At 41.1% G+C, this 14,542-nt stretch overlaps 1 protein-coding gene across 1 annotated transcript in view; it reads right to left on the reverse strand.

The window, feature by feature from the left end:
• LOC138854998 (uncharacterized) overlaps window positions 1-14,542 on the reverse strand; it is a 289,676-nt gene that overhangs the window by 229,554 nt on the left and 45,580 nt on the right. Inside the window, exon 4 of the mRNA XM_070101513.1 lies at window positions 7,791-7,794. Within this exon, the coding sequence (XP_069957614.1) occupies window positions 7,791-7,794 (4 nt within the window). The remainder of the gene's footprint in view (window positions 1-7,790; window positions 7,795-14,542) is intronic.

Genomic DNA, 14,542 nt, shown 5'->3' on the forward strand with positions numbered 1-14,542 from the left:
CCTTCTCTTATCCTTTCCCCCAAAATTTTTACTTTCCAGTCTATGTACCTAATTTTTTTTTCCTCTAGTTCTGTTACGAGTGTGAAGGTTCATTCTCTCCCTTGTACAGTCCCCTCCTCTCCTGTCCCCTCCCAAGTTTCTTACCAAGTTAACTCTACCCTCTCATCCCTCCCCTTCTTTGGTAATTTACATCACCTCTTCAGTCTTTACTCACCCTCCATTGTATCTCTGATATCGTACTACATTCAACTTCATCTGAAACACTTGAAGCTATTTCCAAATATATTGAAGAGACAAAACCATCGATGGACAATGATCCACCTCCCATCGCTCCTCCTCCTCACTCGTCCAAACCATCTACACAGCTTTGCTTTATTGTTTTCCGCTACCTCAACATGCCGACCTTGCTACCCTACCTTACTAGTCCGTAGACACCTACTGCTTCATGTTACCAGTATACTTCTCACAAATCATGACTTCTTTACAGTGGAGTATTCGAGGCCTCAGGGGTAACCATGGTGAGCTTCAGGTGTTGCTCTCCCAGTTTTCCCGTTTGTGTCTGCTTACAAGAACTTCGCTGTTATCCATCCCGTCTCGGGCTACGTTATATTACATTCATCGGATCCTTTTCCCGATGGAACTTTCATTAAAAGTGTACTTTTTGTATACACTGCTATATCACGCCATTAGATCTTTGTTCATACTTCGCTGCATTATACTGCAGCACGCATCTACTTGAACAAGTGGTGTACAGTCTGTTCTTTATATCTCTCCCCTTCTCGAGCATAATCTATTGGACAGATAATGTTGGAGAAGGGGAGAGATATACAGAACAGACTGCATTTCTAGTTTCTTCCTTACTGCCACCTATTGTATTATTAGTTAATTTTAATGTTCATCATTTCCTCTGGGGGTCTTACTGTGACTCTTGTGGTGATCAGTTAATGGCTCTTCTCACTTCTCCATTTTTTAAATACAGGTACTCCCACTAATTTTGACCTTCGCACTCAATCTCTCTCTTTCATTGGTCACTCAGTTTTCTCTTGATTTTACCTGCTCTGTACTCCCAGATCTACATGATAGTGAACATTTCCCTATCCTCCTTACTTCCCATTCATATTCTCACCCTCGTAGCCCACGTTGGCATTTCAATTTGAAGGAGCAAATTGGGACATGTACTCGCACCAAACTGCTTTTAGTGAAGATTCTTCATCGTCCTCCACTGAGGAGCTATTACACTTTCTTTCAACCTCAGTATTAACTGCAGCTTCACATTTTATACCTCAATCTTCAAGCAGTCATTCTCAGTAATGCTTGCCTTGGTGGTCTCCTGCTTGTGCTCGTGCAGTAGTTTGCAAGGTGGTTCATGGGGTAGTTATCGTTACAACAGGGCCACAGAGCGTCTCCTTGATTTTAAGCTGGCGGGAGTGGTCGCCCGACGTGTCGTCCGTGAAGCTTCACGCACTTTTTGGCAGAATTACGTTTCTAACGTTACTTCGGCATCCTCTTTGAGTGCAGTTTGAAAAAAGTATGGAAACTGAGTGGCAAGTTCTCTCCAGACCCGGCTCCCGTTTTTCGGGTTGTCGGTGGCACTGTTGCAAACACTCTTGAAGTTGCCAAGTACATCGGAAATCATCATGTCCGTAACTCTAAAGGGTTCCATCTATGCCCCTCGTTTCTTTCCTCCAAGCCTGCCAGAGAATTATTGTCCTTGGACTTTTTTTTCCTAGTAGAGCCTTATAATGTGCCTTTTATACTTTTAGAACTAGACTCAACGCTTTCCGCTTGCCGATCATCGACAGCTGGGCCTGATGGCATTCATATTTGCATGCTTTAGCATTTGCATCCTTCAGTCCTTACTGTCCGTTTGTGGAAATCTGCCATTCTTCTGCCTTTTCGTAAACCAGATATTTCGGGACATGATACCTCCCACTATCATCCCATTACTCTTATTAATGCAGTTTGCAAGGTCTGGTAAATAGACGTTTGATGTGGTATTTAGAGAGAGACAACAGTAGTAAGGCTTGTCAATATGACTGTCGTAAGGACAACTCTACTGTTGACCTCTTACTACACTTAGATATGTATGTTCGTATTGACTTTCCTAGTAACCACTTAGTTATGGCAGTCTTTTTTAATGTTGAAAAGGCATATAACACTACTTGGAGGTATAACATCTTGGCTCAAGCCAACTCATTAAGCCTCCGAGGCAATCCGCCATTTTTCCTTACAAACTTCTTATCTGAGAGACATTTCTACGTTCGAGTTAATTATTTGCTTTCCCCGGACCTTGTCCAAGATGAATGTGTCCTTAGCACCATGCTTTTTCTCCATGCTATAAATGATCTGACATCCATTATCCCATCTAATATTTGGCCATCACACTATGTGATGACCAAATATTAGATGGGAGACCATGAGTAGTGGCCCCATTGGACAACAGCTCATGGGCTTAAATTTTCTTTTGCTAAAACACGCCAAATTACTTTCACCAGATTTCGAATCGTCCCTGATGTTCCATTGTATCTGTTTGGCTCACGTGATACGGTCAGATTTCTCGGCCTTCTGTTTGATCGTCAGTTGTTCTGGAAACCTCACATGACCTTCCTGAAAAATTCTTGCCGTAGCCGGCAGAACCTCCTTAAAACCTTCTCTCATCTTTCATGGGGGCGAATCGTTGAATTCTCCTTCGACTGCATTCAGCATTCAGCCATAATTTTATCGAAGCTAGAGTATGGTGACCAGATATATTCTGCGGCCTCTCCTGTAACTCTTCCCAAACTCGATCCCATTAAATATCAGGGGTTTCATAGCTTTTCGTTCCTCACCTGGCGAGAGCCTCTATGCAAAGGCGAATGTTCCATCCTTGAACGATCGTCGTAATGCTCCATGCCTGCGCTATTTTGTCCGCTCTCATGACCTTCATGGTCCTTCTACATACAGGATAGTAACGGACGCTAGCAGAGGTCCATCATTTGTTCGCCTCCCCTGTTTACTCCGTCCCTTTTCTCCTCGTCGTCCCTCGCTCTTGTCTTTAATCAGTTATCCCCCTTTATATGCTCATCTATTTTCTAATTTTTCACTTCCCCTTGGGAGGTTCCGACAGTTCGTGTCTGTTCTTCCCCACTGCCATGAGCAAAGGCACAAATCCCTACAGTTGCTTCTCGCTCTCTTTTTCTTAATCAATTCCGGTCTCATTCTCATGCTGTCGCAGTATACACTGATGGTTCTAAATCTTCTGATGGTGTCAGGTTTGCAGCTGTGTTTCAAGACTGTGTAGTGAGAAGTCATTTATTAGACTCGGCTGGCATTTTTACAGCTGAATTGTATGCCAATCTTATGGAAATTATCCATAGTGTGTCTGTTCTTACTTCAACGTCTGTAATTATATCAGACTCCTTTAGTGATTTACAAGCTATTAAAAAATTTGATTCACCTCACCCCCTAGTTCTTCGTGTACAACTTTAGCATAAACAAACAAATCGTTTTCTGTTGGGTCCCTGGTCATGTTGACGTTCGTGACCTCCCAGTTTCATATAGAGGTATTCCATTCTCGGACTGTTTTGCTGCAATCTCTACTCACCTTCACAACCGTTGGCAACAACGTTCGTCTGATATGATACATAACAAATTACATTCTATCAAACCAAGTTTAAGTTTCTGGCCGTCTTCTTGTCATCGATGCCGGGGTTAGGAGACTACACTCTCCGTCTTCGCATCCGCCAGTCATCTTACTCAGGGGTATCTCATAGATAGGTGCCCTGTTCCACTCTGTGAGAATTGTCTGGTTCCATTTTCAATTTCCCACATTCTAATGGACAGTCCTGTCTATCAACGAGCACGAAGAATTTTCCTGCAATGTCGTCACCACTCCAACGCCCTCACTTTATCTTCCTTCCTCGCCGACGGACCCACCTTTAACACAGACTCCCTCTTTGACTTTTTGAAAGTAACTGATTCATTACACAAACTTTGATCATCCTTCGTTTAGCACTGCTCACAGCGCTTTCTAACTCTCCCTCTTCTATCCTCACCACCCTTGCTACTCTCTCATCCTGCACTACCCCTTGCGCTGCTCTGCTGTATAACCCTCAAGGGTTTATCGCTACTTTTTTATTATAATAATAATATAACGTTAAACAGGTGTTCTTCACACCTGTTTGGTAAGACACATATGCAACAGTTAGGTATCTTTATTTCGAAACGTTTCGCCTACACAGTAGGCTTCTTTAGTCGAGTACAGAAAAGTTGGTAGAAGCAGAAGAGATGTGAAGACGATGTAATCAGTCCATCACCCTTGAAGACGGAGTTTTGAGGTGGTCAGTCCCTCAGCCTGGAAAAAGAGTATTTGTTCCATAGTCTGAAACAATGTATAGTTGAAGTAACAGTTTACCTGGAGTTTACCTGGAGAGAGTTTCGGGGGTCAACGCCCCCGCGGCCCGGTCTGTGACCAGGCCTCCTCCATATGCAGAAAATTTCGGGAAGTTTAACGCCCCGTACAATGAGACTTTGCCACTGTCGATCCTCAGTTTCTCTTATTCCGATCCTGGGGGTATACTATAACATATAAACAATAATAGGAATCCCATTCAGTAACAGCTGTTGAAGATTGAGACACTTATGCAGCATATGGGAATCTTTATTCAGGAAACGTTTCGCCACACAGTGGCTTCATCAGTCCAATACAAAGAGGAAGGCGTAAGGAGAGGAGGAGTATGAGGTAATCAGTCCCTCAGCCTGGAGTCGATGTGTTCAGTCCATCAATCTTGATGGACTGAACACAACTATTTGTAGGTGGAAACAACCCAAGAGTGCAAGGCAGGAGAATCTATCACCACTGAGATACTAGTAATGGGAGACAGGAGTTCCTAGAATTTCTCAAAATATTCAAGTGAAGGTGACTGCAACTCTCATATATAGCAACATACCCAAGGCGCCCAGGATAACCCAAGAATGTCAAGGGAGGGACTTGTAGCTAAGAGAGTTTAAGTGATAAGATATATTCAGTGTTATTAAAACATCTAGATTTGGAGGTGAATAGTTACATTAACTAAGACGTGCAGGGTAGATTAGTATGAGAGATAAGTCTTGAACATCTGTGATATTAGATATTAAAATAATCATGATGTAAATTGAGACACATGCAACATCTGGGTATCTTTATTGTAGACGTGCCTCCATCCAGTGGCTTTATCAGTACAGATTCTAGGACATAACTTGAAGACGGTAGAACTATATACACAAGATGAGGTAATCAGTCCCTCAGCCTTGGAGTTGGTGTGAAGAGCACCGTAGCCGTAAAGATTCTAGAGCAGAGGCAAGAAGGCTGGCGCCAGGTGGAGTGGGGTGGGTAGCAGACTATGCCCTCGTCTGCTTTCCGTCTTACTCCACCTGACGCTAGTATATAAACGCCTGTGCACCAAATTCTTCAAGACTACGGTGGTCTTCACACCAACTCCAAGGCTGAAGGGTTGATTACCTCATCTTTTGTATAAAGTTTTACTGCCTTCAAATTATGTCCTAGAATCTGTACTGATAAAGCCACTGGATGGCGAGACGCCTACAATAAAAATACCCAGATGTTGCACATGTGTCTCAGTTTTCATATTGTCCGTACTGTATACCATTCTTATAAAATAATCATAATACTAAGGAAAAAAATATGTAATAAGGAATATGGAAAGCCAAGGAATATTAAGGAACGCTTAGCATTTCACATGGAATAGTCATCATGGTATCTGGGAACCTCGGAGGTCATCTCCAACAGCCGTACAACACACGGGGGATTGAGGAGACAGGACGCGTCGGTGATGGGATGGTGCCTGACTGCCCTTCCGAGGCACGCACGCACACACACACACACACACACACACACACACACACACACACACACACACACACACACACACACACACACATTTGCATTTTCTTGGACTGCAAGAAGGCGTTTGACACAGTACCACACAAGAGATTAGTGCTAAAACTGGAGGACCAAGCAGGGATAACAGGGAAGGCACTACAATGGATCAGGGAATACTTGTCAGCAAGACAGCAGCGAGTCATGGTACGGGGCGAGGTATCAGAGTGGGCACCTGTGACCAGCGGGGTCCCACAGGGGTCAGTCTTAGGACCAGTGCTGTTTCTGGTATTTATGAACGGCATGACGGAAGGAATAGACTCCGACGTGTCCCTGTTTTCACATGACGTGAAGTTGATGAGAAGAATTCATTCGATCGAAGACCAGGTAAAACTACAAAGGGATCTGGACAGGCTGCAGAATTGGTCCAACAATTGGCTCCTGGAGTTCAACCCCACCAATTGCAAAGTAATGAAGATTGGGGAAGGGCAAAGAAGACCGCAGACTGAGTACAGTCTAGGGGGGCCAGAGACTACAAATCTCACTCAAGGAAAAAGATCTTGGGATGAGTATAACACCAGGCACATCTCCTGAAGCGCACATCAACCAAATAACTGCTGCAGCATATGGGCGCCTAGCAAACCTCAGAACAGCATTCCGACATCTTAATAAGGGATCGTTCAGGACCCTATACACCGTGTACGTTAGGCCCATATTGTAGTATGCGGCACCAGTCTGGAACCCTCACCTAGCCAAGCACGTAAAGAAACTAGAGAAAGTACAAAGGTTTGCAACAAGACTAGTCCCAGAGTTAAGAGGTATGTCCAACGAGAAGAGGTTAAGGGAAATCAACCTGACGACACTGGAGGACAGGAGAGATAGGGGTAACATGATAACGACATACAAAATACTGAGAGGAATTGACAAGGTGGACAAAGACAGGATGTTCCAGAGATGGGACACAGCAACAAGGGGACACAGTTGGAAGTTAAAGACACAGATGAATCACAGAGATGTTAGGAAGTATTTCTTCAGCCACAGAGTAGTCAGGAAGTGGAATAGTTTGGGAAGCGATGTAGTGGAGGCAGGATTCATACATGGCTTTAAGCAGAGGTATGACAAAGCTCTCGGTTCAGGGAGAGTGACCTAGTAGCGACCAGTGAAGAGGCGGGCCCAGGAGCTTGGATTCGACCCCTGCAACCTCAACTAGGTGAGTACAACTAGGTGAGTACACACACACACACACACACACACACACACACACACAATCTTCAAAACATCCCTGGAAACTGGGCAACTACCTGAGGTATGGAAGACGGCAAATGTTGTACCCATATTTAAAAAAAGGAGACAGAAAAGAAGCACTAAGCTATAGACCTGTGTCATTGACGTGTATAGTATGCAAAGTCATGGAGACAATTACCAGGAGGAGAGTGGTGGAGCACCTGGAATGGAACAAGTTTATAAACGTCAACCAGCACGGATTTATGGAAGGCAAATCCTGTGCAACAAACCTACTGGAGTTTTATGATAAAGTAACAGAAGTAAGACACGAGAGAGAGGGGTGGGTTGATTGCATCTTCTTAGACTGCAAGGCCCTCGAAACAGTTCCTCACAGAAGATTGATGCAGAAGCTAGAGGATCAGGTGCGTATATAGGAAGGGCGCTGCAATGGATTAGAGAATACCTGACTGGGAGGCAACAAGGAGTCATGGTACGTGATGAGGTATCACAATGCGCGCCTGTGACGACCGGGATCCCACAGGGGTCAGCCCTGGGACCAGTGCTATTCTTGATATATGTGAATAACATGATGGAAGGGATGGACTCAAATGTGCCCCTGTTTGCAGACGATGTGAAGTTAATGAGGAGAATAAAATCAAATGTGGACAGGCTGGACGCGTGGTCCAGCAACTGGCTCCTAGAATTTAACCCCGCTAAATGTAAAGTCTTGAAGATCGGGTAAGAGCAAAGAAGACCGCAGACAATGCGATGGATTAAAACGTTTTAATCCATGGCATCGACAGAAGTTTCAAATTTACAGTCTACATGAAGACCATCAATGTGTCATCATACATTCATTATTAGTCCAATCATGAATCTATAGGGCTAAAAGGAGTATTTTCCTTTCATTGTTCCTGAGAAGTCTGCGTATCTGCAGTCCTGAGTATTTAGATGATGGAATCAACAAGATATTTAGCATAGCCATAAAACTGAGATAGGCACTACTGTCAGCTGGCAAGACTTTCCACAGGACTGAACCTACGGAAAAGCCTGACCGGAAAAATGTATTGGTCTTGCCATACAATGACAATTTGGTCTGCCTGCGGGAGACACTGAAGAAACTCAGTATAAATCTGACTTTCAAAAACACTGGGACAGTGAAACAGAGATTTATTAGAAACACACCACCTAATATATATATAATATATATATATATATATATATATATATATATATATATATATATATATATATATATATATATATATATATATATATATATATATATGCAAAACAACCACTCTGAAAGAATAGAGAAATTCCAAGCGCTTTCGTGACTACTCACATTATCAAGGAACTATGAAAGTAAAGCATCCAAGGAAGCTATATAAGGGGTCCGGCCAGCACCTCACTATCAGATCCCACAACGGTTAAACACCTGACGCGCGCCGACGCAACTTGGATAGGTCCTTGGCACAACTCACCCACAAACTATTCTACCCAAGAAAATTTAAAAATTATTATTTGTCCAGTGTACTAAATTCTTCCCAAATTCTATTAATTATAAATGGATCTAATTTATATAAACCAAAGGAAATATTCATATTATATATATATATATTATATATATATACATATAGATATATATATATATATATATATATATATATATATATATATATATATATATATATATATATATATATATACACACACACACACACACACACACACAAAGTACAACCACGGAAAAAACAGTAATTTCAATAAAATTATAATAAGTCTGCTCAAAGGCAAATATGAATTAATTAAAAAAATTAAATCCAGTAATCCATCTTTACCGTATGTGTATAAATTAAAAAATTATTATTTGTCCAGTGTACTAAATTCTTCCCAAATTCTATTAATTATAAATGGATCTAATTTATATAAACCAAAGGAAATATTCATATTATATATATATATATATATATATATATATATATATATATATATATATATATATATATATATATATATATATACACACACACACACACACACACACACACACACACACACACACACACACACAAAGTACAACCACTGAAAAAACAGTAATTTCAATAAAATTATAATAAGTCTGCTCAAAGGCAAATATGAATTAATTAAAAAAATTAAATCCAGTAATCCATCTTTACCGTATGTGTATGGATTATTCCAATTAATCCAGGTAATCCAGTTAGACCAATTATATCATCCAGAGGCTAAGGAGTGGTTGTTGAGGTTGTTCGGACATGTAGAGAGGAAGGAACAAAGTAAAGTGTATAAATCTGTAGTGGAAGGAAGGCGGGGTCAGGGTAGGCCTAGGAAAGGTTGGAGGGTGGACATAAAGGAGGTTTGGTGTGCAATGGGCTTGGACTTCCAGCAAGCATGTATGAGCGTGTTAAATAGGAGTGAATAAATGGTTAAATGGTTTTTAATACTTGACGTGCTGTTAGAGGGTTCAGGGAAACCGGCAGGCCGGACTTGAGTCCTGGAGATGGGAAGTACAGTGTCTGCACTCTGAAGGAGGGGTGTTAATGTTGCAGTTTTATAACTGTAGTGTAAGTGCTCTTATGGCAAGACAGTGATGGAGTGAATGATGTAAGTTTTTCTTTTACGGGTCACCCTGCCTTGGTGGGAGACGGCTGATGTGTTAATAAAATTAAAAATATTTGTCGTGCTGAATAGGTAAAACTTTCGATTTTGGCGTAAATAGCACCGCTCTTTATGCCGAACAAAGCAAGCAAAAAATTGTGTATGCAATAATTTCGGAAAAAACATTTTGAGCCTAACGAAAAAAACGTTTCATTGTGTGTTTTTATTATTAAATTATTGTGAACGTATCTAAAACATGTTTAGTTGAATTAGGCTAAATTATATTGCGCTGGTTATAATAAGGTTAGGTAAGTTTTCTAAGGTACTTTTGGTACAAAATTATTAATTTTTACATTAACATAAATGGAAAAAAAACTCTAAAAGCATTTGAGAACATTTTAGAAAGGACTTAAATTGAAATGAGTTCTTGCTATCTGACCAGTTTTACCTCTTTGGCACGACATATATATGTCGGGGAGAGAGAGAGAGAGAGAGAGAGAGAGAGAGAGAGAGAGAGAGAGAGAGAGAATCACATGCATATGCAGACGACTGTACACTGACATTCACTTATTCAAGAGAAGAAATGCCAGCTGCTCTAAGCTACATCAATCACCAGCTGAGAACTATATCAGCTTGGGGAAATAGATGGTAAGTAACATTTGCACCTGAGAAAACCCAAATGATGTTGGTCTCTAGGCACCATGATAGTAATGCTGGTGCAGTAGTAAGGATGAATGGGAGAGTGTTGGCACCTGGGGAAGAAGTTGATATCCTTGGGGTGAAATTTGACTCCAAACTGACCATGAAGAACCATGTTGTAAATCTTGCAAACAAGGCAGCCAGGAAGCTTACAGCACTTCGCAGTATCTCGCATCTGCTTGACAGTAGGGGTTGCAAGATTCTGAACGAGGCATATGTACGCTCACACCTTGAGTATGCTCCACTTTCTTGGTATGCCTGCCCCCCCTCCCCCTCTCATCTGCGACTACTTGACAGAGTAAAAAACAGAGCAAGACGTCTCATCTCTCGCCTGGACCCATCCTGGATAGATCTGTCATTTCAGCAGAGCCTTCAACACAGAAGGGATGTGGGTGGCCTTATTATGTACAAGGCCAATATTGTCAAAGTACCACACTTGGATCCACTTCGAGGACAGAGTGTAGTAAACATTTATACCACAAGACGGGCAGAAAGCAGGAACTTCACTCTGGCTGTACCCTTCTCCAGAACATCACTTCATCTGGGATCATTTATCCCCAGGATAACTCGAGTATGGAACACATTCTTACATCATTATGGTTTCAACGAGATGAAGTCAGTTGATCAAATGAAAATGCTGACCCATAAATGGCTCCAACTTCATCCTGCTCCCTACTTGTATGTCTCATAGCAATAAAAATGCTTTCAAATGAGCTGATGTAGGTAACAGCTCTTAGTTTGTCAATAAAGTCAGGAATCCTTTACCTGTAAATAGCTTGTCAATAAAGCTTGGGATCTTCATCCTTGTCAAACCCTGTGTAAGAAAAAAAAAGAGAGGGAGGGAGGGAGAGGGGAGAGAGTGAGGAAGAGAGGAGAGGCGATGAGAGAGAGAGAGAGAGAAAGTGGGGGAAAGGGGGGTCACTGATACTTCTAATCTTCGTTAAACAACTCATAAAAAATCCTGGTGTCCTGCAGATCGATTGGTAGCACACTCATCTCACACACTGAGGTCTGGGGATCGATCCCAGGTACGGGGTGGGAACATTAGCACGTGTTTCCATAAGATAATTGCTGTCTATGTTCAACCATCAGTAAAATTGCTTCCTGGATGTAAGTCGACTAGTGTGGGAAGAAAATAACCTAATTTGCCCTGAAGCTCTGCATAACAAGGGGCTTTCTATATAGTAGTATGTCATTGATGTCAGCAATGTAGTAGTATGTCATTGATGTCAGCAATGTAGTAGTATGTCATTGATGTCAGCAATGTAGTAGTATGTCATTGATGTCAGCAATGTAGTAGTATGTCATTGATGTCAGCAATGTAGTAGTATGTCATTGATGTCAGCAATATAGTAGTATGTCATTGATGTCAGCAATGTAGTAGTATGTCATTGATGTCAGCAACGTAGTAGTATGTCATTGATGTCAGCAATGTAGTAGTATGTCATTGATGTCAGCAATGTAGTAGTATGTCATTGATGTCAGCAATGTAGTAGTATGTCATTGATGTCAGCAATGTAGTAGTATGTCATTGATGTCAGCAATATAGTAGTATGTCATTGATGTCAGCAATGTAGTAGTATGTCATTGATGTCAGCAATGTAGTAGTATGTCATTGATGTCAGCAATGTAGTAGTATGTCATTGATGTCAGCAATGTAGTAGTATGTCATTGATGTCAGCAATGTAGTAGTATGTCATTGATGTCAGCAATGTAGTAGTATGTCATTGATGTCAGCAATATAGTAGTATGTCATTGATGTCAGCAATATAGTAGTATGTCATTGATGTCAGCAATGTAGTAGTATGTCATTGATGTCAGCAATGTAGTAGTATGTCATTGATGTCAGCAATGTAGTAGTATGTCATTGATGTCAGCAATGTAGTAGTATGTCATTGATGTCAGCAATGTAGTAGTATGTCATTGATGTCAGCAATGTAGTAGTATGTCATTGATGTCAGCAATGTAGTAGTATGTCATTGATGTCAGCAATGTAGTAGTATGTCATTGATGTCAGCAATATAGTAGTATGTCATTGATGTCAGCAATATAGTATATGTCATTGATGTCAGCAATATAGTAGTATGTCATTGATGTCAGCAATATAGTATATGTCATTGATGTCAGCAATGTAGTAGTATGTCATTGATGTCAGCAATATAGTAGTATGTCATTGATGTCAGCAATATAGTAGTATGTCATTGATGTCAGCAATATAGTAGTATGTCATTGATGTCAGCAATATAGTAGTATGTCATTGATGTCAGCAATATAGTAGTATGTCATTGATGTCAGCAATATAGTAGTATGTCATTGATGTCAGCAATATAGTAGTATGTCATTGATGTCAGCAATATAGTAGTATGTCATTGATGTCAGCAATATAGTAGTATGTCATTGATGTCAGCAATATAGTAGTATGTCATTGATGTCAGCAATATAGTAGTATGTCATTGATGTCAGCAATATAGTAGTATGTCATTGATGTCAGCAATATAGTAGTATGTCATTGATGTCAGCAATATAGTAGTATGTCATTGATGTCAGCAATATAGTAGTATGTCATTGATGTCAGCAATATAGTAGTATGTCATTGATGTCAGCAATATAGTAGTATGTCATTGATGTCAGCAATATAGTAGTATGTCATTGATGTCAGCAATATAGTAGTATGTCATTGATGTCAGCAATATAGTAGTATGTCATTGATGTCAGCAATATAGTAGTATGTCATTGATGTCAGCAGTATAGTAGTATGTCATTGATGTCAGCAATATAGTAGTATGTCATTGATGTCAGCAATATAGTAGTATGTCATTGATGTCAGCAGTATAGTAGTATGTCATTGATGTCAGCAATATAGTAGTATGTCATTGATGTCAGCAATACACTGTAGTAGTAGAAATAAAGATTATTATTATTAATATTTTTAGTGAGGGGTTTCAAGTCTGTCTACTACACGAGGGTCATTAGTGGTTTGTAAGTGGGGTTTAAAGTCTATCTACTGCACGAGGGTTATCGGGGCTGCAAGTCACCTGTATACCTACCGGGTATATACCCTGACAGCTGCATATCTCCCAGGGTATGTATGGTAAGAATTTGTTTGAATTCTTTTGGTATTAAAAAATTCTTGTCTGGCGGTGGATAGGATAACGCACAACCCTTGTGTAGTCGATCGACTTCAAACCCTATTAACCAACCTGTATACCACCAGTCAGGGATACTTTGCTACCTAGAATAGCAATTAAATTCTGGGAGTATACAGAGAGAAACATACACTTCTCGGTGTATAAATCCGGTGTTCGTGAAGACGTTAAAAACATCGTGAACAAACGACTCATTCAAAGGCTTCATGAAAAGCTTCGAAGCTTCGAACCTGAGCTTGACCAAGCTTATTGTCCCTCACTGTGGTTGTAGCAGCTACAACAGGACGGTCGCTTCACTACACTCTCCTACCTACAGGTAAAATACACTGAAATGTGTATAACTTTCAGTTTATATACACCCAGATATGTGTATTAGTGTATACACATCGGTGTGTAACTCAGTGTATATGCTTTAATTTTTATTTTATATGTCAGAGTATATACATTGAGATGTGGACACCTCTCAGTATATATAGAGATATACATCTCTGTGTGTATAGTGGTGTATATCAGTGCATATAACATGTTTATAAATGCACAGACTGTGTCAAGTCCCTAAGAATTTTGCGCTCTCAAAATCAGTACTGAATGCGCTATTATTATCGATGCTTATATTGTAATGATTATAACTAATGATAGTAAGACAGTGAATTGTTATAAGTGATTATAAGATCATAGTGTTGTCGCGCGAGTGTTGTCGCGCCAGTGTTGTCGCCCGATTGTTGCCGCGCGAGTGTTGTTTCGCGAGTGTTGTTGCGCGAGTGTTGTTGCGCGAGTGTTGTTGCGCGAGTGTTGTTGCGCGAGTGTTGTCGCCCGAGTGTTGTCGCGCGAGTGTTGTCGCGCGAGTGTTGTCGCCCGAGTGTTGTCGCCCGAGTGTTGTCGCCCGAGTGTCGACGCACTAGTGTGGTCGCCCGAGTGTTGTCGCCCGAGTGTTGTCGCCCGAGTGTTGTCGCCCGAGTGTCGACGCACTAGTGTGGTCGCCCGAGTGTGGTCGCCC

This window comes from Cherax quadricarinatus, chromosome 77 (genome assembly GCF_038502225.1).
Source record: "Cherax quadricarinatus isolate ZL_2023a chromosome 77, ASM3850222v1, whole genome shotgun sequence".
NCBI lineage: Eukaryota > Metazoa > Arthropoda > Malacostraca > Decapoda > Parastacidae > Cherax > Cherax quadricarinatus.